The sequence below is a fragment of the Oncorhynchus clarkii genome, unplaced genomic scaffold, assembly GCF_045791955.1.
Source record: "Oncorhynchus clarkii lewisi isolate Uvic-CL-2024 unplaced genomic scaffold, UVic_Ocla_1.0 unplaced_contig_335_pilon_pilon, whole genome shotgun sequence".
Taxonomy (NCBI): domain Eukaryota; kingdom Metazoa; phylum Chordata; class Actinopteri; order Salmoniformes; family Salmonidae; genus Oncorhynchus; species Oncorhynchus clarkii.
In genome coordinates, this window is record NW_027260834.1 from 81,013 (window position 1) to 105,442 (window position 24,430).

At 45.4% G+C, this 24,430-nt stretch overlaps 1 protein-coding gene across 2 annotated transcripts in view; it reads right to left on the reverse strand.

The window, feature by feature from the left end:
- Positions 1 to 405: 405 nt before the first annotated feature.
- LOC139401860 (ubiquitin carboxyl-terminal hydrolase 22-like) overlaps positions 406 to 24,430 on the reverse strand; it is a 75,076-nt gene continuing 51,051 nt past the window's right edge. Inside the window, exons 7-14 of one of the 2 annotated variants that reach the window (XM_071145848.1) lie at positions 21,999 to 22,158; positions 21,073 to 21,178; positions 16,618 to 16,776; positions 14,184 to 14,310; positions 12,802 to 12,893; positions 10,395 to 10,457; positions 4,902 to 5,051; positions 406 to 3,552 (exon numbers count right to left, since the gene is read on the reverse strand). In XM_071145848.1, the coding sequence (XP_071001949.1) occupies positions 3,510 to 3,552; positions 4,902 to 5,051; positions 10,395 to 10,457; positions 12,802 to 12,893; positions 14,184 to 14,310; positions 16,618 to 16,776; positions 21,073 to 21,178; positions 21,999 to 22,158 (900 nt within the window). In that variant the 3' untranslated portion in view covers positions 406 to 3,509. The remainder of the gene's footprint in view (positions 3,553 to 4,901; positions 5,052 to 10,394; positions 10,458 to 12,801; positions 12,894 to 14,183; positions 14,311 to 16,617; positions 16,777 to 21,072; positions 21,179 to 21,998; positions 22,159 to 24,430) is intronic. The other variant, XM_071145849.1, reaches the window with a different exon arrangement.

The following is a 24,430-nucleotide window of genomic DNA, read 5'->3' on the forward strand; positions in this document are numbered from 1 at the left end:
ACCATCCAGGAACAGTTTGGTGACGAACAATGCCTTTTCCAGCATGATGGAGCACCTTGCCATAAGGCAAAAGTGATAACTAAGTGGCTCGGGGAACAAAACATCGATATTTTGGGTGCATGGCCACAAAACTCCCCAGAACTTAATCCCATTGAGAACTTGTGGTCAATCCTCAAGAGGCGGGTGGACAAACAAAAACCCACACATTCTGACAAACTCCAAGCATTGATTATGCAAGAATGGGCTGCCATCAGTCAGGATGTGGCCCAGAAGTTAATTGACAGCATGCCAGGGCGGATTGCAGAGGTCTTGAAAAATAATTACAACTTCATGTAATTGTCAATAAATGCCTTTGACACTTATGAAATGTAACATCTGACAAACAAAAGACACTGAGGCAGCAGACTTTGTGAAAATTAATATTTGTGTTATTGTCAAAACCTTGGGCTACGACTGTAGACCCAAACAGTGGGCGTGGTCAATTATTAGGCTGCAGGACCTGAGAATGAGGTAAGGCATAATATGCCATCTAAACTGACATTTCCTAAAACTACCATGAGGTTATGGACTCCACTAGGATCTATTGGAACGAGTCTAACTACTATGGAGGGCTTCAGGGAAACAGAATGACACAGCAAGAGAAACAAGTTAGTAAGCATCATGCATTAAAAGAGCTTGAACGGGATCTTAAGCACAAACACATTCGTAACGTAACATACGAAATGGATGACAGACACAGCTGTGCTCACGGAGGATCTCTAACCACTAGGCTCCCTGCTGCCCCAAACTACACTATAGAGGGCTTCAGGGAAACTAGTATCTACATCTGTGGCAGGCAGTTCTCCATCTTCTGTCTCTGTGTTGGTGGTTTACCTACAGGGATGTATTCAGTGACGGGAAACACTGAGCTTTAAAGATAGAATAGGAAATAATGTCAGCTATTCATTCTATCGGACATTCATTTCTACTAAATGCATTTCTATCCAAATGTTGTCATTCAACACCACGAAACTGCACACTACTCTAGAGAAAAGATGGAATAGATTTGAAACGGAAGAAATCAGGCAATGGAGACAGAGTATGTTCTAATTAAAGAGAAAAAAAGGACCGCATGAGTTTTGTTGAGTTTAAATCACTGAAACGGACAATGTCTCTCCTCTCACCTTCTTACACTTTAGGGCTGCGTTCCTGAATGACCTCTGGGTGGCGCTCTTCAAAACGGAAGCCTTGGTGGTGCGACCATTTAAACGTGTGATTTCTCTGTTCTGGCTCAGGGTTCAATAATGGACTATCTGTACCAGACCAGAGGATAGATATGTTTGATTTATTTGTATTGTTTGTTTGTTTCCCGAGCAGCTGGACCAGACCCAAAGTGTTGCGGTATCAATGTGGTATACATTTTTCCACATTTCTTTTTTAAAACTTTACATACACAGTGATATTCAAACATAAAACACCCAACAACACATTTGTGTTCTTTCTTTTTAGACTCAGAATTCAGACAGCATACTGATAGGATAGAGCACTGTGTTACTGCACTGCAGAGGACACCTACCACAAGACACATTGGGTCGTGCACATCAGGGCACGCAATGGATAACGTTTTAAAACGTTTTGCCACGGAACATTTAAATTAGCGTTTCTCATTGGACAAGCCCAAGCAGCCCCTCCCCGTTTGTGAGTTCTCTATTTGGTGCCTAATGAACACAACCTTGGTCTAAACAAGCCACATGTGGTTGTTGTTGTGGATATTAAGAGAACACTGATGGATTCAGAAGCTGGAGAGTGTGCAGCAAACAGACAGCGCCACCGTGTACGTGCAATCCTTCATCATCGCCATTTATCCCCCCTAACAACAGTACACAAATCAGTCAACGGAGTCTTGTAACAGAAGAGGTGTAGGCGTCGAGCTATTATTGCCCAAGGCGACATTAAGACAGAGACGGACATGTGCCCAAAATGGCACACTTTTCCCTATGTAGTGCACAACTATTGGACAGAATTAAAAAGTAGTGCACTATATAGGGAATAGTGAGCCATTTCAGTTTTGCCCTAGACCTGCACAGCTGTGTTGCAGTAGGCTTACGTTAGCACATCGCTTTAGTTTACAGACTCTAGAGGGATGTGTTTGAAATGGCCCACTATTCCCTAGAGAACTACATTTGTCCCTGCAGTATATGGGGAATAGCAAGCGATTTGCCCCAGGTATCCACCCTACTGTGTTGCAGAGGTCTTCTAAAAAGACCCACAGCAGTCTGATAGATCTGTTTGTGATCTGTTTGTGATGGCTTGCCAGCTACTATAAGAGTTTTAGCAAGACAGCACAAACAGATCGGGGACCAAGCTACAGAGAATACATTGCCTCTACTTCATAATGCCACAAGAAACCTATAGAAACCTATAGCTGAAACATGTCAACAGCCAAAAGTGAGCCAATTTAAATCACCACCATCATTATATAGCCAACAACACTTTCCACGATAAAGAATACTACATCGAAATAATGTCTTCTGAAGGTACCATGACAGCAAGGAAGGGACATTACTGCACCGCAACAAAACAGAACGATGAGATTAACGTGGACACTGGAAAGAAATGGTACACAAAGAATTTCAATGAACGAGTCGCTAAATAAAAAAATAGATATTCCCTTGCCCTCAACCAAAATGAAACAAGAAAATAATCAACCAAAAAATAGTTTGAACATGGGTACGTTCAGTTTGATCCAAGTCCATTTTTCATGTTTGGCTGTTTACCAGGAAACTAGCATGGATGGCGTCTCGTGCTCTCAGTTCTCTCACTTTTCCTCTTTAAAAAAATAGATGTACTCGAGGATCATACAGCATATTCCAGAACTAAATTCAAATGATAAGAATCATAACTAGATCTTGTTTGCTATTTTATTTTAAATAATACCATACTTTGTTTTGTTGTTGAAGTATATATATTTTTTGCATTTACTTGTGTATGCATATGAAGACGTTGGACAGTCTCCTCCCACCGTGACTGTATGGTAAATGCTTTTCAGTGGAAACGAGAGCACCATGAAACAATAATTCACAATTCAATACTGTAGTTTTGGGGGTTTGAGTCCCACTGTGCCCTCTTCCCTCCTACTTCCTCTCCACAGAACTGTCAATCACTCTCGACAAGGCTCCGCCCAACGTCAGAAAAGGGGCGGAGTCAGGGAGAGAGAGGGCTCCTTCCCACCCACACCACTCCACTTTTCCTCATTCTCTTTCTCCATTCAGTTGTGTCAAGTAGATGCCGGGAGCTCAGTGCTGTTTTTGAACAAGTTTTGCATGATTTTTCACTATTAGTCATTGTTTATGTTAGACTGTCACCCCTGTCAGGGGGGGTAGTAGTAACTGGTATAGTCAGAGTTTCAGGTAGGTTTGTGTGTTCGTGTTTTATCGTCCTCTGTTCCACAGTCATTGGTTGGTTCCTCTCATCTCTTTGAGCGTTGGGTTGGTTGGTTCTCCGCAGAGCCAGCGGTCTACAAGGTAAGGCTACTCATACTCCAGGAACTGCTTGTGATAGAACAGCAGATACCTGAGGGGAAAGGAAAAGAGCTATTAGACTTACATGTGATTAGTAGTAGACATAGTAGTAGTAGTAGCAGCAGTAGTAAAGGGAAATAGTTAGATTAAATGTGATTATTATTATTAGTAGTAGAGGGAAATAGCTATTAGACTTAAATGTGATTAGTAGTAGCAGTAGTAGTAGTAGTAGTAGTAGTAGTAGTAGTAGTAGTAGTATTAGTAGCAGGAGTAGTATTAGCATGTGATTAGCAGTACTAGTAGTATTAGTAGTAGCAGTAGTAAAGGGAAATAGTTAGATTAAACGTGATTATTAGCAGTAGTAGTACAGGGAAAGTGCTATTAGACTTAAATGTGATTAGTAGTAGCAGTAGTAGTAAGTAGTACTAGCAGCAGCAGTAGTAGTAATAGTATTAGTAGTAAAGGGAAATAGTTTGATTAAATGTGATTAGTAGTAGTAGTAGCTGTAGTAGTAAGTAGTACTAGCAGCAGCAGTTTTAGTAATAGTAGCAGTAGTATTAGTAGCAGTATTAATAGCAGTATTAGTTAGTAGTAGCAACAGAAGCAGTAATAGAAGTAGCAGCAGTAGTATTAGCAATAGCAGCAGCAGCAGTATTAGAAGCAGTAGTATCAGTATTAGTAGCAGTAGTATTAGTAATAGTATTAGTAGCATTAGCAGTAGTAGCATTGGCAGTATTAGTAGAAGTAGCAGTATTGGCAGCAGTATTAGTAGCAGTATTAGTAGCAGAAGAGGGAAAGCACTATTTGACTTAAATATGATAGTAGTAATGGTACAGGAAAATAGTTAACTTAAATGTGGTTAGTTTGTGTGGGGTTGTTCAGGGTTGTTAACACTAAGAATATGTATGGATGGAATCGACCTCTAGAGTTGGGGTCAATTAAATCTAAATTGACGGCAATCTAACGTTGTGTTCAGTCGGGCACACAAAACATTTTGCAACAACAAATGGACATCTGTGTTCATATTGGACACATTCAGGTAGTAGCAGTAGTTGTACAGGTAGTTCTGAACATGATGCGGGTATTGAACTGCAATCACACAGACATTCCACATCCAAATCAACTGAGAGTAACTTGACTGCAATGGATCCTCAGGGTTATGTTCAGTGGGGATAAAACATTTGGAAATGGATTGTAACCTGGAGGTACTACCTGAACTTGTTCAATAACACAACCTCTTGTTTTCCTCTGAAAAAACGTTTTGCTACAGTGTACCCAACTGAACACAGTCAAAATATTTTAGTAGTGTTTTTCTATTGGTAGTCCCTCCCTGCTCCAGTCGTTCCTTTCAGTCTGTTTTCTAAAGAAAATGACCGTGGAGTCTGGTGTCTGATAACCCACCCTTCACTGTCCAACACGTCCTTGATGCTGGCCTTCGTAATGATGGCGTCGTCACACTTGAACCACTGGTCCTTGTGTTGGCGGATGAAGCTGGTGTAGTGACCACTCTCCAGGGTGCCCTGGTGGTTCACCACCGCAAACAGAGAATACCTGCTCCACCACAACACACAGACAGTTAAACAGAGAATACCTGCTCCACCACAACACACAGACAGTTAAACAGAGAATACCTGCTCTACCACAACACACAGTTAAACAGAGAATACCTGCTCCACCACAACACACAGTTAAACAGAGAATACCTGCTCCACCACAACACACAGTTAAACAGAGAATATCTGTTCCACCACAACACACAGACAGAGAGTTAAACAGAGAATACCTGCTCCATCACAACACACAGTTAAACAGAGAATACCTGCTCCACCACAACACACAGTTAAACAGAGAATACCTGTTCCACCACAACACACAGACAGAGTTAAACAGAGAATACCTGCTCCATCACAACACACAGTTAAACAGAGAATACCTGCTCCACCACAACACACAGTTAAACAGAGAATACCTGCTCCACCACAACACACAGACAGAGAGTTAAACAGAGAATACCTGCTCCATCACAACACACAGTTAAACAGAGAATACCTGCTCCACCACAACACACAGTTAAACAGAGAATACCTGCTCCACCACAACACACAGTTAAACAGAGAATACCTGCTCCACCACAACACACAGACAGTTAAACAGAGAATACCTGCTCCATCACAACACACAGTTAAACAGAGAATACCTGTTCCACCACAACACACAGACAGACAGTTAAACAGAGAATACCTGCTCCATCACAACACAGAGAATACCTGCTCCATCACAACACACAGTTAAACAGAGAATACCTGCTCCACCACAACACACAGTTAAACAGAGAATACCTGCTCCATCACAACACAACACACACACACAGGGACAGTGGAGAGTTAAAACAGAGAATACCTGGTCCACCACAACACACACACACAGGGACAGTGGAGAGTTAAAAGAGAGAATACCTGGTCCACCACAACACACTAGAGGTCGACCGATTAATTATCTTTCGGAAATCTTTTTTTTTTTTTTTTACACCTTTATTTAATCTTTATTTAACTCGGCAAGTCAGTTAAGAACACATTCTTATTTTCAATGACGGCCTAGGAACGGTGGGTTAACTGCCTTGTTCAGGGGCAGAACAACAGATGTGTACCTTGTCAGCTCGGGGATTCGATCTTGCAACCTGACGCTCTAACCTGATTACATTGCACTCCACGAGGAGCCTGCCTGTTATGCGAATGCAGTAAGCCAAGGTAAGTTGCTAGCTAGCATTAAACTTATCTTATAAAAAACAATTAATCAATCAATCCTAATCACTAGTTAACTACACATGGTTGATATTACTAGTTTATCTAGCGTGTCCTGCGTTGCATATAATCGATGCAGTGCGCATTCACGAAAAAGGACTGTCGTTGCTCCAACGTGTACCTAACCATAAACACCAATGCCTTTCTTAAAATCAATACACAAGTATATATTTTTAAACCTGCATATTTAGTTAATATTGCCTGCTAACATTAATTTATTTTAACTAGGGAAAATGATGTCACTTCTCTTGCAACAGAGTCAGGGTATATGCAGCAGTTTGGGATGCCTGGCTCATCGCAAACTGTGTGAAGACTATTTCTTCCTAACAAAGACAGCCAACTTCGCCAAACGGGGGATGATTTAACAAAAGCGCATTTGCGAAAAAAGCAAAATCGTTGCACGACTGTACCTAACCATAAACATCAATGCCTTTCTTAAAATCAATACACAGAAGTATATATTTTTAAACCTGCATATTTAGCTAAAAGAAATCCAGGTTAGCAGGCAATATTAACCAGGTGTAATTGTGTCACTTCTCTTGCGTTCATTGCACGCAGAGTCAGGGTATATGCAACAGTTTGGGCTGCCTGCCTCGTTGCGAACTAATTTGCCAGAATGTTACGTAATTATGACATAACATTGAAGGTTGTGCAATGTAACAGGAATATTTAGACTGATGGATGCCACCCGTTGCATAAAATACGGAACGGTTCCGTATTTCACTGAAATAATAAACGTTTTGTTTTCGAGATGATAGTTTCCGGATTCTACCATATTAATGACCTAAGGCTCGTATTTGTGTGTGTTATTATATTACAATTAGGTCCATGATTTGATAGAGCAGTTTGACTGAGCCGTGGTAGGCAGCAGCAGGCTCATTCATTCAAACAGCACTTTAGTGCGTTTGACAGCAGCTCGTCGCTGTGCCTCAAGCATTGAGCTGTTTATGACTTCAAGCCTATCAACTCCCGAGATTAGGCTGGTGTAACCGATGTGAAATGGCTAGCTAGTTAGCGAGGTGCGCGCTAATAGCGTTTCAAACGTCACTCGCTCTGAGACTTAGGAGTAGTTGTTCCACTTGCTCTGCATGGGTAACACTGCTTCGAGGGTGGCTGTTGTCGTTGTGTTCCTGGTTCGAGCCCAGGTAGGAGCGAGGAGAGGGACGGAAGCTATACTGGTACACTGGCAATACTAAAGTGCCTATAAGAACATCCAATAGTCAGAGGTATATGAAATACAAATGGTATAGAGAGAAATAGTCCTATAAATCCTATAATAACTACAACCTAAGACTTCTTACCTGGGAATATTGAAGTCTCATGTTAAAAGGAACCACCAGCTTTCATATGTTCTCATGTTCTGAGCAAGGAACTTAAACGTTAGCTTTCTTACATGGCACATATTACACTTTTCCTTACAACACTGTGTTTTTGCATTATTTAAACCAAATTGAACATGTTTCATTATTTATTTGAGGCTAAATTGATTTTATTGATGTATTATATTAAGTTAAAATAAGTGTTCATTCAGTAATGTAGTAATTGTCATTATTACAAATAAAAAATATATATCTATTTTTAATTGGCCGATTAATCGGTATCAGCTTTTTTTGGTCCTCCAATAATCGGTATTGGCGTTGAAAAATCATAATGGGTCGACCTCTACAACACACACACACAGAGACAGTGGACAGTTAAACAGAGACTACCTGGTCCACCACAACACACACACAGAGACAGTGGACAGTTAAACAGAGACTACCTGGTCTACCACAACACACACACTGAGACAGTGGACATTTAAACAGAGACTACCTGGTCCACCACAACACACACAGAGACAGTGGACAGTTAAACAGAGAATACCTGGTCCACCACAACACACACACACACACACAGAGACAGTGGACAGTTAAACAGAGACTACCTGGTCCACCACAACACACACAGAGACAGTGGACAGTTAAACAGAGAATACCTGGTCCACCACAACACACACACACAGACAGTGGACAGTTAAACAGAGAATGCCTGGTCCACCACAACACACACACAGAGACAGTGGACAGCTAAACAGAGACTACCTGGTCCACCACAACAGACACACACAGAGACAGTGGACAGCTAAACAGAGACTACCTGGTCCACCACAACACACACACAGAGACAGTGGACAGCTAAACAGAGACCACCTGGTCCACCACAACAACACACACACAGAGACAGTGGACAGTTCAACAGAGACTACCTGGTCCACCACAACACACACATACAGACAGTGGACAGTTCAACAGAGACTACCTGGTCCACCACATCACACACACATACACACAGAGACAGTGGACAGTTAAACAGAGACTACCTGGTCCACCACAACACACACACACACACAGAGACAGTGGACAGTTAAACAGAGACTACCTGGTCCACCACAACACACACAGAGACAGTGGACAGTTAAACAGAGACTACCTGGTCCACCACAACACACACATACAGACAGCTAAACAGAGACTACCTGGTCCACCACAACACACACACACACAGAGACAGTGGACAGTTAAACAGAGACTACCTGGTCCACCACAACACACACACACACACACACACACACACACACACACACACACACACACACACACAGAGACAGTGGACAGTTAAACAGAGACTACCTGGTCCACCACAACACACACACACAGAGACAGTGGACAGTTAAACAGAGACTACCTGGTCCACCACAACACACACACAGAGACAGTGGACAGCTAAACAGACACTACCTGGTCCACCACAACACACACACACACACACACACACACACAGAGACAGTGGACAGTTAAACAGAGACTACCTGGTCCACCACAACACACACACACAGAGACAGTGGACAGTTAAACAGAGACTACCTGGTCCACCACAACACACACACAGAGACAGTGGACAGCTAAACAGAGACTACCTGGTCCACCACAACACACACACACACACACACAGAGACAGTGGACAGTTAAACAGAGACTACCTGGTCCACCACAACACACACACAGAGACAGTGGACAGTTAAACAGACACTACCTGGTCCACCACAACACACACAGAGACAGTGGACAGTTAAACAGAGACTACCTGGTCCACCACAACACACACACAGAGACAGTGGACAGTTAAACAGAGACTACCTGGTCCACCACAACACACACACAGAGACAGTGGACAGTTAAACAGACACTACCTGGTCCACCACAACACACACACACACACACAGAGACAGTGGACAGTTAAACAGAGACTACCTGGTCCACCACAACACACACAGACAGTGGAGAAGGAAGCGAGGTTGATTTAAAGTACTTTATAACACAGCTGGTGGTATATATTGACTTCACCTGATTATTCTGGCTCCACCTATTCCTCTTAGTTTACACATCCATTTCTCTGACCATGACAACGAGTCAGAGGGACAGTCAATGGCCTTCATCCAATCCATCAAAACAGTCACAGGGACCATGGTGATGAACACTCTTGTCCTTAGTACTCCAGTCAAAGTACCAACTAGACATGGTAGTGTATAACATGGAGTCATTTAACCCTGGTAAATGTCTGGGATAACGCAAGCCAGTGTAACCTCCATGGAGGAGAACAATGGAGCTACATTTAATAGTGTTTACATTGATTTCATTTGGGAGTCGGACTAGGAAGCTCCACGCCGTTAGCATCCGCTGTTGCTCTAGAATGGAAACAATTATGAGATGAATCTAGCTTTTTTTCTGTGCTTCCGTTCTCAAATAAATTACAAACTGCATACATGGAAACCCCATCAACATTAGAATAAGGTGTTATTCAGACCAGGCTTCAAATACTAGTGGAAATGTGAAATCCTTTCAGCGTTTCTTTTAGCTCGTCTGGAGTGCTAGGTGGGCCATGTTTGCACTTTTTCAACTATTTTCTTGGTTCCATTGTGCAAGGCAAGCTCAATCAAGCCCAGCCAGATCAAATGTTTAAACAACATTTCAACCTTACTTGAAGCCAGATCTGGTGCTGTTTACTGGTGATACGTTGTTTACCATAACAGAATACACCTCCACATACTTACTTATTGTCGTTGTTTAATACTTCTACTGTCTGTTGATACTGGCCATTCATCCTGCTCTCCTTACTGTAGAGGACAGAGACACTGTCACATGCTCATATCAAATGACACGGGACAGTGAGAAGAACATCATCCAACATACATGGTTACAGTTGACTTGAAACATCCAGGTTACATAACAGTCATTCAAATGACAGTGTCACAGTGAAGGTTACATTTGTATAGTAGTCATTAAGCTGATGCTCTTATCCCCTGTGACGTAAAGTCTTTTCATCTTAAGGTAGCTGGGTGAGAAACACACATCAGTCAGTCATAGTGTGCTCCTGTTTCCTCAACAAAGTCAGTGGTAGTAGGAGTGTTAGTTCAAGAGTGACTGTTACTACAATCTGTTATGTCACGTTTGACAGTGTTATGAAGGAAAGTGTTACCACATACTAGAATTCTGTCATGAGTATTCAGACATAATACTGTGTCTTGGATTGATTGATCAATTGATTTTGGGGTCAAGACATTTCTCCAGTTATAAACTATTTAAAGTACAAAGAACCCCAGAGGATGACATGTGTCCCACACATCCACTAGGTGGCAGGGGTGTCCTGCATAATAAGCAGACAGACAGGAGAGCCTCCTACACTCTCCTATTTCTCTGCCGCTCACTAATGCCAGAGCCGCATGATCAAAGCATGGTTCAATGCCGAACAGGCAGGCAGTAGGAAGGCGGGGTATACGACAGGCAGTAGGAAGGCGGGGTATACGACAGGCAGTAGGAAGGTAGGGTATACGACAGGCAGTAGGAAGGCAGGGTATACGACAGGCAGTAGGAAGGCGGGGTATATGATAGACAGTAGGAAGGTAGGGTATACGATAGACAGTAGGAAGGCAGGCTATATGATAGACAGAAGGAAGGCAGGGTATACGACAGACAGTAGGAAGGCAGGGTATACGACAGGCAGTAGGAAGGTAGGGTATACGACAGGCAGTAGGAAAGCGGGGTATACGACAGGCAGTAGGAAGGCGGGGTATACGACAGACAGTAGGAAGGCAGGGTATACGACAGGCAGTAGGAAGGTAGGGTATACGACAGGCAGTAGGAAAGCAGGGTATACGACAGGCAGTAGGAAGGCGGGGTATACGACAGGCAGTAGGAAGGCAGGGTATACGACAGGCAGTAGGAAGGCGGGGTATACGACAGGCAGTAGGAAGGCAGGGTATACGACAGGCAGTAGGAAGGCGGGGTATACGACAGGCAGTAGGAAGGCAGGGTATACGACAGACAGTAGGAAGGCAGGGTATACGACAGGCAGTAGGAAGGCGGGGTATACGATAGACAGTAGGACGGCAGGGTATACAATAGACAGTAGGAAGGCGGGGTATACGATAGACAGTAGGATGGCGGGGTATACGATAGACAGTAGGAAGGCGGGGTATACGATAGACAGTAGGAAGGCGGGGTATACGATAGACAGTAGGAAGGCGGGGTATACGACAGGCAGTAGGAAGGCGGGGTATACGACAGGCAGTAGGAAGGCGGGGTATACGACAGGCAGTAGGAAGGCGGGGTATACGATAGACAGTAGGAAGGTAGGGTATACGACAGGCAGTAGGAAGGCAGGGTATACGACAGACAGTAGGAAGGTAGGGTATACGACAGACAGTAGGAAGGTAGGGTATATGATAGACAGTAGGAAGGTAGGGTATATGATAGACAGTAGGATGGCAGGGTATACGACAGACAGTAGGAAGGCAGGGTATACGACAGACAGTAGGAAGGTAGGGTATACGACAGGCAGTAGGAAGGCAGGGTATACGACAGACAGTAGGAAGGTAGGGTATATGATAGACAGTAGGAAGGCAGGGTATATGATAGACAGTAGGAAGGTAGGGTATACGATAGACAGTAGGATGGCAGGGTATACGACAGACAGTAGGAAGGTAGGGTATACGACAGACAGTAGGAAGGTAGGGTATACGACAGACAGTAGGAAGGTAGGGTATACGACAGGCAGTAGGAAGGCAGGGTATACGACAGGCAGTAGGAAGGCAGGGTATACGACAGGCAGTAGGAAGGCGGGGTATATGATAGACAGTAGGAAGGTAGGGTATACGATAGACAGTAGGAAGGTAGGGTATACGACAGACAGTAGGAAGGTAGGGTATATGATAGACAGTAGGAAGGTAGGGTATATGATAGACAGTAGGAAGGCAGGGTATACGATAGACAGTAGGAAGGCAGGGTATACGACAGGCAGTAGGAAGGTGGAGGATGGAGAACACACAGCGTTCATACACTCATCATTATTTTATAGTGCGGGAGCACGAGGAGTGAGGGTTTTCTATTTCCAAACCAGAGCTTAGATCTGCAGTGTGTGTGTGTGTGTGTGTGTGTGTGTGTGTGTGTGTGAGACCTCACCTGGAAGCTATGAAAGGTGTCATGTCCAGCTCTAGAGGGAAGGAGACGTAGGTGGTGATCTTCCTCCTCAGTTTGGCAGAGTGTTCAAACCGCTACAGCCCAGGAGGTAGGAGGGAGAGAAGAGAAGAGAGGGGGAGAGAAAGAAGATAGGGGAAGAGGGAGAGAAGGAAGAGAAGAGGGGAAAGAGTGAAGAGAGGAAAGAGAGAAGAGAGGAAAGAGAGGGGGAGAGGGGAGGAGGGAAAGAGAGAAGGGGAAAAGAGAGAGAAGGGGGAAAAGAGAGAGAAGGGGGAAAAGAGGGGGAAAGAGAGAGAAGAGGGGGCAGAAAGGAGAGATGGGGAAGAGAGAGAAGGGGGAAGAGAGGGGGAAAAGAGAGAGAAGAGGGAAAAGAGAGAGAAGGGGGAAGAGAGAGAGAAGGGGGAAAAGAGAGAGAAGAGGGGCAGAAAGGAGAGAGGGGGAAAAGAGAGAGAAGGGGGAAAAGAGGGGGAAAAGAGAGAGAAGGGGGAAAAGAGAGAGAAGGGGGAAAAGAGAGCGAAGGGGGGAAAAGAGAGCGAAGGGGGGAAAGAGAGAGAAGGGGGAAAAGAGAGCGAATGGGGGGAAAAGAGAGCGAAGGGGGGAAAAGAGAGCGAAGGGGGGAAAAGAGAGCGAATGGGGGGAAAAGAGAGCGAATGGGGGGAAAAGAGAGCGAATGGGGGGAAAAGAGAGCGAATGGGGGGAAAAGAGAGCGAAGGGGGAAAAGAGAGCGAATGGGGGGAAAAGAGAGCGAATGGGGGGAAAAGAGAGCGAAGGGGGAAAAAGAGAGCGAAGGGGGAAAAGAGAGAGAAGGGGGAAAAGAGAGAAGAGGGGGAAGAGGGAGAGGGGAGGAAGGAGAGCAGAGGGGGAGGGAAGAGAGAGACATTATTTAGACTCCTCCCTGATCTTCTTGTCATTCTGAAGGGAGGGATTACGTGTGAGAAGTAGAGAGCTCTGTCAGACTAGAGCCCTGATGGTAATAGATGGATCAGTCTGAAGAGAAGAGAGATTCCCACGTTCAGCATAGTCCTAGGAATATTTTAAAAAGCTTATGTATGGCTCCCCCATACTCCATAAATAAAACGTGTAGAAGGCTGTCTGTATGTGTGTGACTCTCTGTGTGTGTGTGTGGTGACAGTAATGGAAGGCAAATCTTTCCACACACAAAGCCTTCTACCAGTAGTTATAAAAGGGATCTATAAGTATACAGTGAGAATGCAAAATGTAAAATGATATTTTCTTATATTCATATATTTCAATATATTTATTATACTTCATTATTATATGATAAGTTCTTATATTGTACTTCAATAGATTGTCCTTAGTGGTCCTCTTGTGATTGGCTGGGAGCAGAGGAGCAGAGAGAGACTCACTTTGAGATGGAAACACGCCACGATGGGGAGCTTCTTCATCGTCAGCTGTTTGGTGGACTCCTGGTAACTATGGCAACCACCACATTTGATTTTGGCACTGCTTCCTAGATGCTCAGGCCGAGTGAACCTGCAGAAAGAGGGAGTGGAATATTAAGAGAAAGACAGGAGAGAGAGGGGGAGAGAGAACGAGAGATCTTGAGGAGAGAGAGAGAACGAGAGAGCTTGAGGAGAGAGAGAGAACGAGAGAGCATGAGGAGAGCGAGCGCGAGAGTATGAGGAGAGCGAGCGGGAGAGCATGAGGAGAGCAAGAGAGCATGAGAGCGAGAGAGCATGAGCGCGAGAGAGCATGAGAGTGAGAGAGCATGAGGAGAGCATGGGGAGAGAAAGCATGAGAGTGACAGAGCATGGGGAGAGAGCATGAGAAGAGAGCGAGAGAGCGCGGGGAGAGAGTACGAGGAGAGAGAGAGCAGGGAGAGAGCACGAGCGAGAGAGCACGAGGAGAGAGCACGAGGAGAGAGCACGAGGAGAGCACGAGGAGAGAGCACGAGGAGAGAGCACGAGGAGAGAGAGCACGAGGAGAGAGAGCACGAGGAGAGAGAGCGAGAGAGCACGAGGAGAGAGCAAGAGAGAGTATGAGGAGCACGAGAGAGAGCATGAGGAGAGAGAGAGAGCATGAGGAGAGAGAGAGAGCATGAGGAGAGAGAGAGCATGAGGAGAGAGAGAGAGCATGAGGAGAGAGAGAGAGCATGAGGAGAGAGAGAGAGAGCATGAGGAGAGAGAGAGAGAGCATGAGGAGAGAGAGAGCATGAGGAGCGAGAGAATATGAGGAGAGCGAGAGAATATGAGGAGAGCGAGAGAATATGAGGAGAGAGAGAGAGAGCATGAGGAGAGAGAGAGAGAGCATGAGGAGAGAGAGAGGGCATGAGGAGAGAGAGAGAGAGCATGAGGAGAGAGAGAGAGAGCATGAGGAGAGAGAGCATGAAGAGAGCGAGAGAATATGAGGAGAGCGAGAGAATATGAGGAGAGAGAGAAGGAAGGGTGAGAAAGGGGTGGAGGAAGAGAGAAAGAGGGAAGATAATACATACAGAGGGTACAGAGACAGATAAAGTAGAAACACACTGAGTGTACATAACATTAGGAACACCTTCCTAATATTAAGCTGCACCCCCTGAGAACAGCCTCAATTCCACAGGGCATGGACTACAAGGTGTCAAAAGGGATGCTGGCCCATGTTGACTCCAATGCTTCCCATTGTTGTCTCAAGTTGGCTAGATGTCCTTTGGGTGGAGGACCATTCTTCATTCCACACAGGAAACTGTTGAAAGTGAAAAACCCAGCAGCGTTGCAGTTCTTGACACAAACCGGTACGCCTGGCACCTACCTCCTACTCCCCGGATTCACCCGGTCAGTCTAAGGCATGGAGAGAGCAGGTGTTCCTAATGTTTTGTCCACTCAGCGTATAAAAAGACAACAGAATGTGTTTGTAGTGATACACAACAGGTCAGTTTCCATGGTTACACTGCCAGAGGCTGCACTATAATGCTAAGCAGTGACCAGACCACGCCTGTGGATGGAACAGTGAAGCCAACCGTTTTCTGTAGGGGGGAGGCCAACACTGATGGTCAACGATGTGACTGAGGACTGATACTGGCCATCAGCCACAGAGAAAGACTTCACACACTGCAGCACATGTTCCCAAGACAAGGACCCCAGGAAGAAGAGCTGCTACTTGGCAAACGCTAAACGGGGACCTGAATAAACAAAAACAATCCAACCTCCACACTAGCATTCCACTAAGAATGCGTGCCCAACACATTGTTCATTCCCAGTGCTATGCTAGGTGTGGCTATTGGAACAGACCCCAAGTGTGTATACTGTAACAGTGTGTTCACCCCTCAGAATCAGCCCTGTCTGTGCCTTTAAGAGCCATGCTGCAGCAACCAGGCTGTGACTGGTGATGAAGTACAAGAGGAAGAGGAAGAGAGAGGAAGTGAGGACAGGTAACAGAGGAGATGGAAGATAAAGAGCAAATTGACATTCATTCAATTACAGACAGACAATTTAAAAAACAAATCCAATTTTAATAAACTCTCATATCTACTGGGTGAAATACCACAATGTGCCATCACAGCAGCAAGATGTGTGACCTGTTGCCACAAGAGAAGGGCAACCAGTGAAGAACAAACACCATTGTATACAGAGATATAATTTGAAATGTCTTATTTCTTTTGACACTTTTGTAAGTGTAATGTTTACAGTAAATGCTTTATTGTTTATAATCCATTTCACTTTCCTTGGCAATGTAAACATGCGTTTCCCAAACCAATAAAGCCCCTTAAAGTGACATTGTGAGAGATGGTGGCCCATATGAAGAGGAGAGAGGGACAGACATGGTGAAAGACCTGGGGACGGACAGTCGTTTCGTGTGCTCTACCTGCGTAGACAGTCTGTGAGCGTGGTGGCCCCTGAAAGATGGCTCTCTCCGTTGACCGTTGAGCCGTCTCCCCCGGGGCTAAGGGGCCAGAAGGGAGTGGACGAGCCCGGCAGGTCCAGACTGATGTCCCAGAATGGGTCTATCGTGGTGGACACACCGCTAGAGGGGAGGGGAGACAGCCAATGAGATACATCATGTGTGTATGGGTGAGTTATGGAGGTAATAAAGACTGGTGTGTGTTGTTAGTAGTCATGGGGAAAGGGTGATAAATGGTCATGGTGCATAAGCTTTTATCCACACTGTGTGTGTGTGTGTGTGCATACATACATTCGGTTCAGCCAAGCTCACCAGTTTGCAATTCAATCGAGTGATACAAAGATAGGTGGTTTTACATGTTAGGTATTTGTAACGCTATGCTTTGAGAATGAATGTAGTTTTAGCTGAGGAGCAGAGAATATATAGGTGGCACACACACACACACACACACACACACACACACAGAGAGAGAAAGGGAAAAAAAATTGTAGGGCTCACAAAGTACCAGTGTTGATTAGTTATTGTGGGGCTATTACCACCGTCTTTGTCCAGTAGGGGGCTATTACCACCGTCTCCGTCCAGTAGGGGGCTATTACCACCGTCTCCGTCCAGTAGGGGGCTATTACCACCGTCTCCGTCCAGTAGGGGGATATTACCACCGTCTCCGTCCAGTAGGGGGATATTACCACCGTCTCCGTCCAGTAGGGGGCTATTACCACCGTCTCCGTCCAGTAGGGGGCTATTACCACCGTCTCCGTCCAGTAGGGGGATATTACCACCGTCTCAGTCCAGTAGGGGGATATTACCACCGTCTCCGTCCAGTAGGGGGCTATTACCACCGTCTCCGTCCAGTAGGGGGATATTACCACCGTCTCCGTCCAGTAGGGGGCTATTACCACCGTCTCCGTCCAGTAGGGGGCTATTACCACCGTCTCCGTCCAGTAGGGGGATATTACCACCGTCTCCGTCCAGTAGGGGGTTATTACCACCGTCTCCGTCCAGTAGGGGGATATTACCACCGTCTCCGTCCAGTTAGGGGGCTATAATCACCATCTCCGTCCAGTAGGGGGCTATTACCACCGTCTCCGTCCAGTAGGGGGCTATTATCCCCGTCTCCGTCCAGTAGGGGGATATTACCACCGTCTCCGTCCAGTAGGGGGATATTACCACCGTCTCCGTCCAGTAGGAGGCTATTACCACCGTCTCCGTCCAGTAGGGGGATATTACCACCGTCTCCGTCCAGTAGGGGGATATTACCACCGTCTCCGTCCAGTAGGGGGATATTACCACCGTCTCCGTCCAGTAGGGGGATATTACCACCGTCTCCGTCCAGTTAGGGGGATATTACCACCGTCTCCGTCCAGTTAGGGGGCTATTATCACCATCTCCATCCAGTTAGGGGGCTATTACCACCGTCTCCGTCCAGTAGGGGGCTATTACCACCGTCTCCGTCCAGTAGGGGGATATTACCACCGTCTCCGTCCAGTTAGGGGGCTATTATCACCGTCTCCGTCCAGTAGGGGGCTATTACCACCGTCTCCGTCCAGTAGGGGGCTATTACCACCGTCTCCGTCCAGTAGGGGGCTATTACCACCGTCTCCGTCCAGTAGGGGGCTATTACCACCGTCTTCGTCCAGTAGGGGGATATTACCACCGTCTCCGTCCAGTAGGGGGATATTACCACCGTCTCCGTCCAGTAGGGGGATATTACCACCGTCTCTGTCCAGTAGGGGGCTATTACCACCATCGGAGGGTCTGATTGTGGTTTGTAAAGTTAGCCTTTTTATAGGTATATCTAATCATGTAGTTCTGGAGTGAGTGAGGTAAAACAGAGATTATTCTAGAGATTATTCTAAGTATAATGGAGCCAAGCCTTGAGCACAAGCTACAAGACATAGTGAAGAAGTACTGTAGCTAAAGAGCTAACCTTACAGTCTCCTGGTATACGACAGGTAGCCTAGTGGTTAGGGTGTTGGGCTAGAAACAGAAAGGTTGCAAGATCGAATCTGTCATTCTGACCCTGAACAAGGCAGTTAAACCCACTGTTCCTAGGCCGTCATTGTAAATAAGAATTTGTTCTTAACCAGTTGCATCTCTAGGGGCGCTATTTCATTTTTGGATAAAAAACGTTCCCGTTTTAAGCGCGATATTTTGTCACGAAAAGATGCTCGACTATGCATATTCTTGACAGTTTTGGAAAGAAAACACTCTGAAGTTTCAGAATCTGCAAAGATTTTGTCTGTAAGTGCCCCAGAACTCATTCTACAGGCGAAACCAAGATGATACGTCAAACAGGAAATGAGCAGAATTTCTGAAGCTCTGTTTTCTAATGTCTCCTTATATGGCTGTGAATGCGACAGGAATAAGCTTAGACCTTCTGCCGTTTCCCCAAGATGTCGGCAGCATTGTGACGTATTTGTAGGCATATCATTGGAAGATTGGCCATAAGAGACTACATTTTCCAGGGGTCCGCCCGGTGTCCTTTGTCTAAATTTGTGCGTAATCTTCAGGTGCGGGCATTTTCTCCTGGGATTCAGGAGAGAAAGCACACTTCCACGAACGATATATCATCGAAGAGATATGTGAAAAACACCTTGAGGATTGATTCTAAACAACGTTTGCCATGTTTTCAGTCGATATTATGGAGTTAATTTGGAAAAAAGTTCGCGTTTTGAGGACTGAATTTTCGTTTTTTTTTGGTAGCCAAATGTGATGTACAAAACGGAGCTATTTCTAATACACAAAGAATCTTTTTGGAAGAACTGAGCATCTGCTATCTAACTGAGAGTCTCCTCATTGAAAACATCAGAAGTTCTTCAAAGGGAAATTATTTTATTTGAAGGCTTTTATGTTTTTGTTGAAATGTTGCGTGCTGGATGCTAACGCTAATGCTAACGCTAAATGCTACGCTAGCTAGCTACTTTTACACAAATGATTGTTTTCCTATGGTTGAGAAGCATATTTTGAAAATCTGAGATGACAGTGTTGTTTACAAAAGGCTAAGCTTGAGAGATGGCATATTTATTTCATTTCATTTGCGATTTTCATGAATAGTTAACGTTGCGTTATGGTAATGAGCTTGAGTCTGTATTCACGATCCCGGATCCGGGATGGGGAGATCAGAAAGGTTAACTGACTTGCCTCGTTAAATAAAGGTAAAATAAAAACAAAAACATTCTGGAGCTAGCCCTACGGACAGGTATTCTGGAGCTATCCCTACGGCCAGGTATTCTGGAGCTAGCCCTACAGCCAGGTATTCTGGAGCTAGCCCTACGGACAGGTATTCTGGAGCTATCCCTACAGCCAGGTATTCTGGAGCTATCCCTACAGCCAGGTATTCTGGAGCTATCCCTACGACCAGGTATTCTGGAGCTAGCCCTACAGCCAGGTATTCTGGAGCTAGCCCTACGGACAGGTATTCTGGAGCTAGCCTTACAGACAGGTATTCTGGAGCTAGCCTTACAGCCAGGTATTCTGGAGCTATCCCTACAGCCAGGTATTCTGGAGCTAGCCCTACGGACAGGTATTCTGGAGCTAGCCCTACAGCCAGGTATTCTGGAGCTGTCCCTACGGCCAGGTATTCTGGAGCTAGCCCTAGCCAGGTATTCTGGAGCTAGACCTACGGCCAGGTATTCTGGAGCTAGCCCTACGGCCAGGTATTCTGGAGCTATCCCTACGGCCAGGTATTCTGAAGCAATCCCTACGACCAGGTATTCTGGAGCTAGCCCTATGGACAGGTATTCTGGAGCTAGCCCTACAGCCAGGTATTCTGGAGCTATCCCTACGGCCAGGTATTCTGGAGCTAGCCCTACGGACAGGTATTCTGGAGCTAGCCCTACGGCCAGCTATTCTGGAACTAGCTTCTGTGTTGTGTGTGGCCAGGTGTGGCTGAGCCCGGATAGCTGTGTTGCACTGTGTAGAGTGCAGTTGAGTGCCCTAGAGTACAGTGAGGTCTGTGTAACAGGACAGCCCAGCATCTAGAGAACCTCCTCCCAACAGCAGCTTCACCAGGAGGGGAGGACATGACTTAAATATGAGAGGAGTGCAGTGAAGGGGCAGTGTTGGGAGACTGGTAAAGATGAGAGCAGGTTAGAAAAGGGTCACTCCAGACTGATAAATCAGGGTAGTGTTGGGATGGAGGGAGGTAGCTGAGATCAGAGGGAGAAGGGTGAGGGAGGAGGGGGTAAGATGGAGGAGGATGCAGAGGAGAAGAGGGAGAAGGAGGATGAGAGTTCTTGCCTCTTGGCAATGTAGGAAGTCCTTTGAGAGGATGTCAAAATGTCAAACGTGAGTATTTTACCAGTCTTGACAGATACAACCTTCACTTTCTTCCACACTCTCTCACCCCCCCCACACCCAGATTTTAAACATGGGGGATGTTGGCTAGTGGAAGGAACACGGAATGAGGCACACACTTACTGGCAGACTTGACAGGTGACGTCTGATTGGAGTCCGCCAGTGAAAATTTGGTCAATGATGCAGCTACAGTGGTTTGGATTGTTGGCCTTCTTCCCGTTGTCGTCTCCTAGGTAACAGAACACAGAGACAGATGGAGAGCGAGCACACATCAACACAGTGGACACCTTTGCACTTTTAAAGGACTCTTTCACTCTCTCGCCCCGCCCCCCTTCTCACTGTCTGTCACCCCCTCCCCTCTGTCCCCGACACTCTCTGTCACACCCCCCACCCCTCGCTCTCTCCCCACTGCAGTGAAGCCTGTCTAGCACCTCTAAACTCCCTCTACAATTCTGGCGAATCAGAGGCCTCCTTACTGCCAGGTCCCTCCCTCTGTGTCATGGCGGTGCAGTGGGGCACATTATCATTCCACCCCACAATCCTCTCGGTCCCTTCGGTGCGTGGCATTGTCACTTCCCTTCAATCTTCCCCTTCAGTACATTTCCACTGGTGCTGAGTGCGGACAACACACTGCATTATGGGTAGATTTGACACAGACGTGTCTCCTCGGCTAAAGTGGAGTTTCAATTGACACGACTGAGGATTCAGAGCATGCAGAATTTATGCAGGCAGACAGACGTGACAAATCGGTTCTCTCTTATAACCTATTTGAACTGTAGGAGAACAGATTATTCCCTTTTTAACCAGACGATTACAGTGTAGATCTCATACATTTATCATCCATTTTGTCTTGATGAAACCCACTTTGGTCTCTATTCCGCTAGAAGAATCAGAACATCTCTGTTCAGTTACACTGAAGAGATACAATATAGCTCAACCTCAGTGTCACTTCTCTTTAACAATAACACAGTACTATAGTGTATTTATCAGTAAGTTAAGTGAAACTTTCCCACAGTATTTAAGTAATAAGTCAGGACAGCGATACTTACGGGCGGTGTCTCCTTTACAGTGGCGGTGCAGCACGTCCAGCGCTGCGATGAGGAACTCGTGGGCATCCTGTTGCTCGTAGCCCGCTAAGTGACGTGCGTGAGTCCACACCAGGTGCAGCAGCCGGAAGGGAATGTGGGGCCAACGGTGGCCTGAGTAGAACTGTGGAGAGAAAGTAGGAAATGGGGAGAACAGGGATTTAATATCTGGCAGCCATGTTGTTAAATGTACCTAGACTCAACTTGTATCTTCTTTGTACAGCTGAGACCTTAGCACAGGGTTTCAAACCTTTCTGGGCCCGTGACCCCATTTTGATATTTAAAACATTTCATGTGTTGTAGTCAATGGACAAGGTTTACTTTTTTATTCAGAGCTTTGACAGTCTATTACAAATCCGTTTACAGTACTATGACAGTCTATTACAAATCCGTTTACAGTACTATAACGGTCTATTACAAATCCGTTTACAGTACTATGACGGTCTATTACAAATCAGTTTACAGTACTATGACGGTCTATTACAAATCAGTTTACAGTACTATGACGGTCTATTACAAATCCGTTTACAGTACTATGACAGTCTATTACAAATCAGTTTACAGTACTATGACAGTCTATTACAAATCAGTTTACAGTACTATGACAGTCTATTACAGATCAATTTACAGTACTATGACAGTCTATTACAGATCAATTTACAGTACTATGACGGTCTATTACAAATCCATTTACAGTACTATGACGGTCTATTACAAATCCGTTTACAGTACTCTGAATGTATTTCTAACTGAAGGAAGTATGGTTTGAAGTGACTGAAATGCATCAGAAAGGTATTGGGAAGTTCAGAAGATGCTCAGGCAATCATTTTGCTTGATCTTCTATGTAGAAAAGAACATCAAATGCTATTATTTGTTAGTGAATGCTAGTTACTGAGCTTCCAGAGAGGGTGGGTCAAACCAGACTGCTGAATCTCCAGGTTGCTATGGGGATTGGATGACTGACAGTCTAGGTCAGGGTGTGAGATGTAGAGAACACCATAATGAAAGGAGTGCTCTGCTTGAATGCACAACCAAGCCCTTCCTATTACGGCACACACACACACACACCTTTAATCTCCTGACTCTCCTTCTGAGGCCTGATTGAGATTTGAGGAAATCACGCACGCACTAACAAGCTTATATCTTGTATCTTACAGGCTCTTTGGTCCTCCGCTGCAGCTTGAAGCAGTCTGACAAACCAAAGAGTCTATAAAAAGGAAGACAGGGAGGAGCTGATCAAAGACCAACTCCTCCCTGGCTGAGAGGAGCTATGTGTGGGTACAAAGTCAGAGGAACAGCCCCTCTTTCCTGGTACTGATGATGGTGCTGCATGCTCCAGGTTCAAAGGGAAAGAGGAACGCGTGGAGCAGGAATGAACAATGTGATTGGGAGAGAGGGAAGAGAAGTGTGTGTGAGCGTCTGGCTCTTAGGGACAAGAACAGAGATATGCTCTCTAGCTGAATAGTTCTCAGCAAGCACAAAGTTTGTTCTGAAACTTTTATTCTAGTTCCCATTGTAACATGACAAATATTCTCCAAGGGTATGCTTTTCACTTTTCTCCTTGGTCTACTCTAGACACCAGTTCATTCACCATTCACTGTCACATCTGAACACCTGATTCAACTTGTCAACTCATCATCAGGCCCTCAAGGAGTTGAACCAGGTGTTTGTTTATCTGGGGCTACACCAGAAGTGTGTACTGTTGGGGTGGTGGAGGACTGGAGTTGGGAACCACTGACATAGCTTTCCCCTGGATTCACTTGGTCGGTCTATGAGCCCGTACTGATGTCACTTGTTAAATCCACTTCAATCAGTGTAGCTGAAGGGGAGGAGACAGTGTAAAGAAGGATGTTTAAACCTTGACTATGTCATGGAAAGAGCAGGTCTAACATTCTGTACACTCAGTGTATATACACACCAGAGAGTGGGGGGGTGTGAGGAGACACCTGAGCACCAGTTCTATAATGATCAGGGAGCATTGAGTTTAGTAGATGTAATCTAACCAACTGACTGTACTAAACACATTCAGAACTGTGAACGATTGGTAAGGAGCCTAGCATTTAGAGATAAGTATGGAGACAGACCATCCCCCCACCCTCACACAGACTGGTGAGTTGAGTTTAAACAAAATGCCAAATACTGTAGCTGTATAATACGACAGGGCATTCTGGTTGACCTCTGTTCATTTCTCTCAGACAGAGTGGTTTCCCTCCAGCTCCACAACGCAGTGATCCAGTCAGTGACTCCCTTTGCAGTCAATCTGTTAGTCTGGGAGAACATTCTGTTTTGATGTGGTTAGTCATTCCATTTCTATGTCTGACTGGTTGTAATTCTGTCTCATATGTTTTCCTTTGGCCTCCCAAACCCCTAGAAGACTGCATTTGACCGCCCTAGGG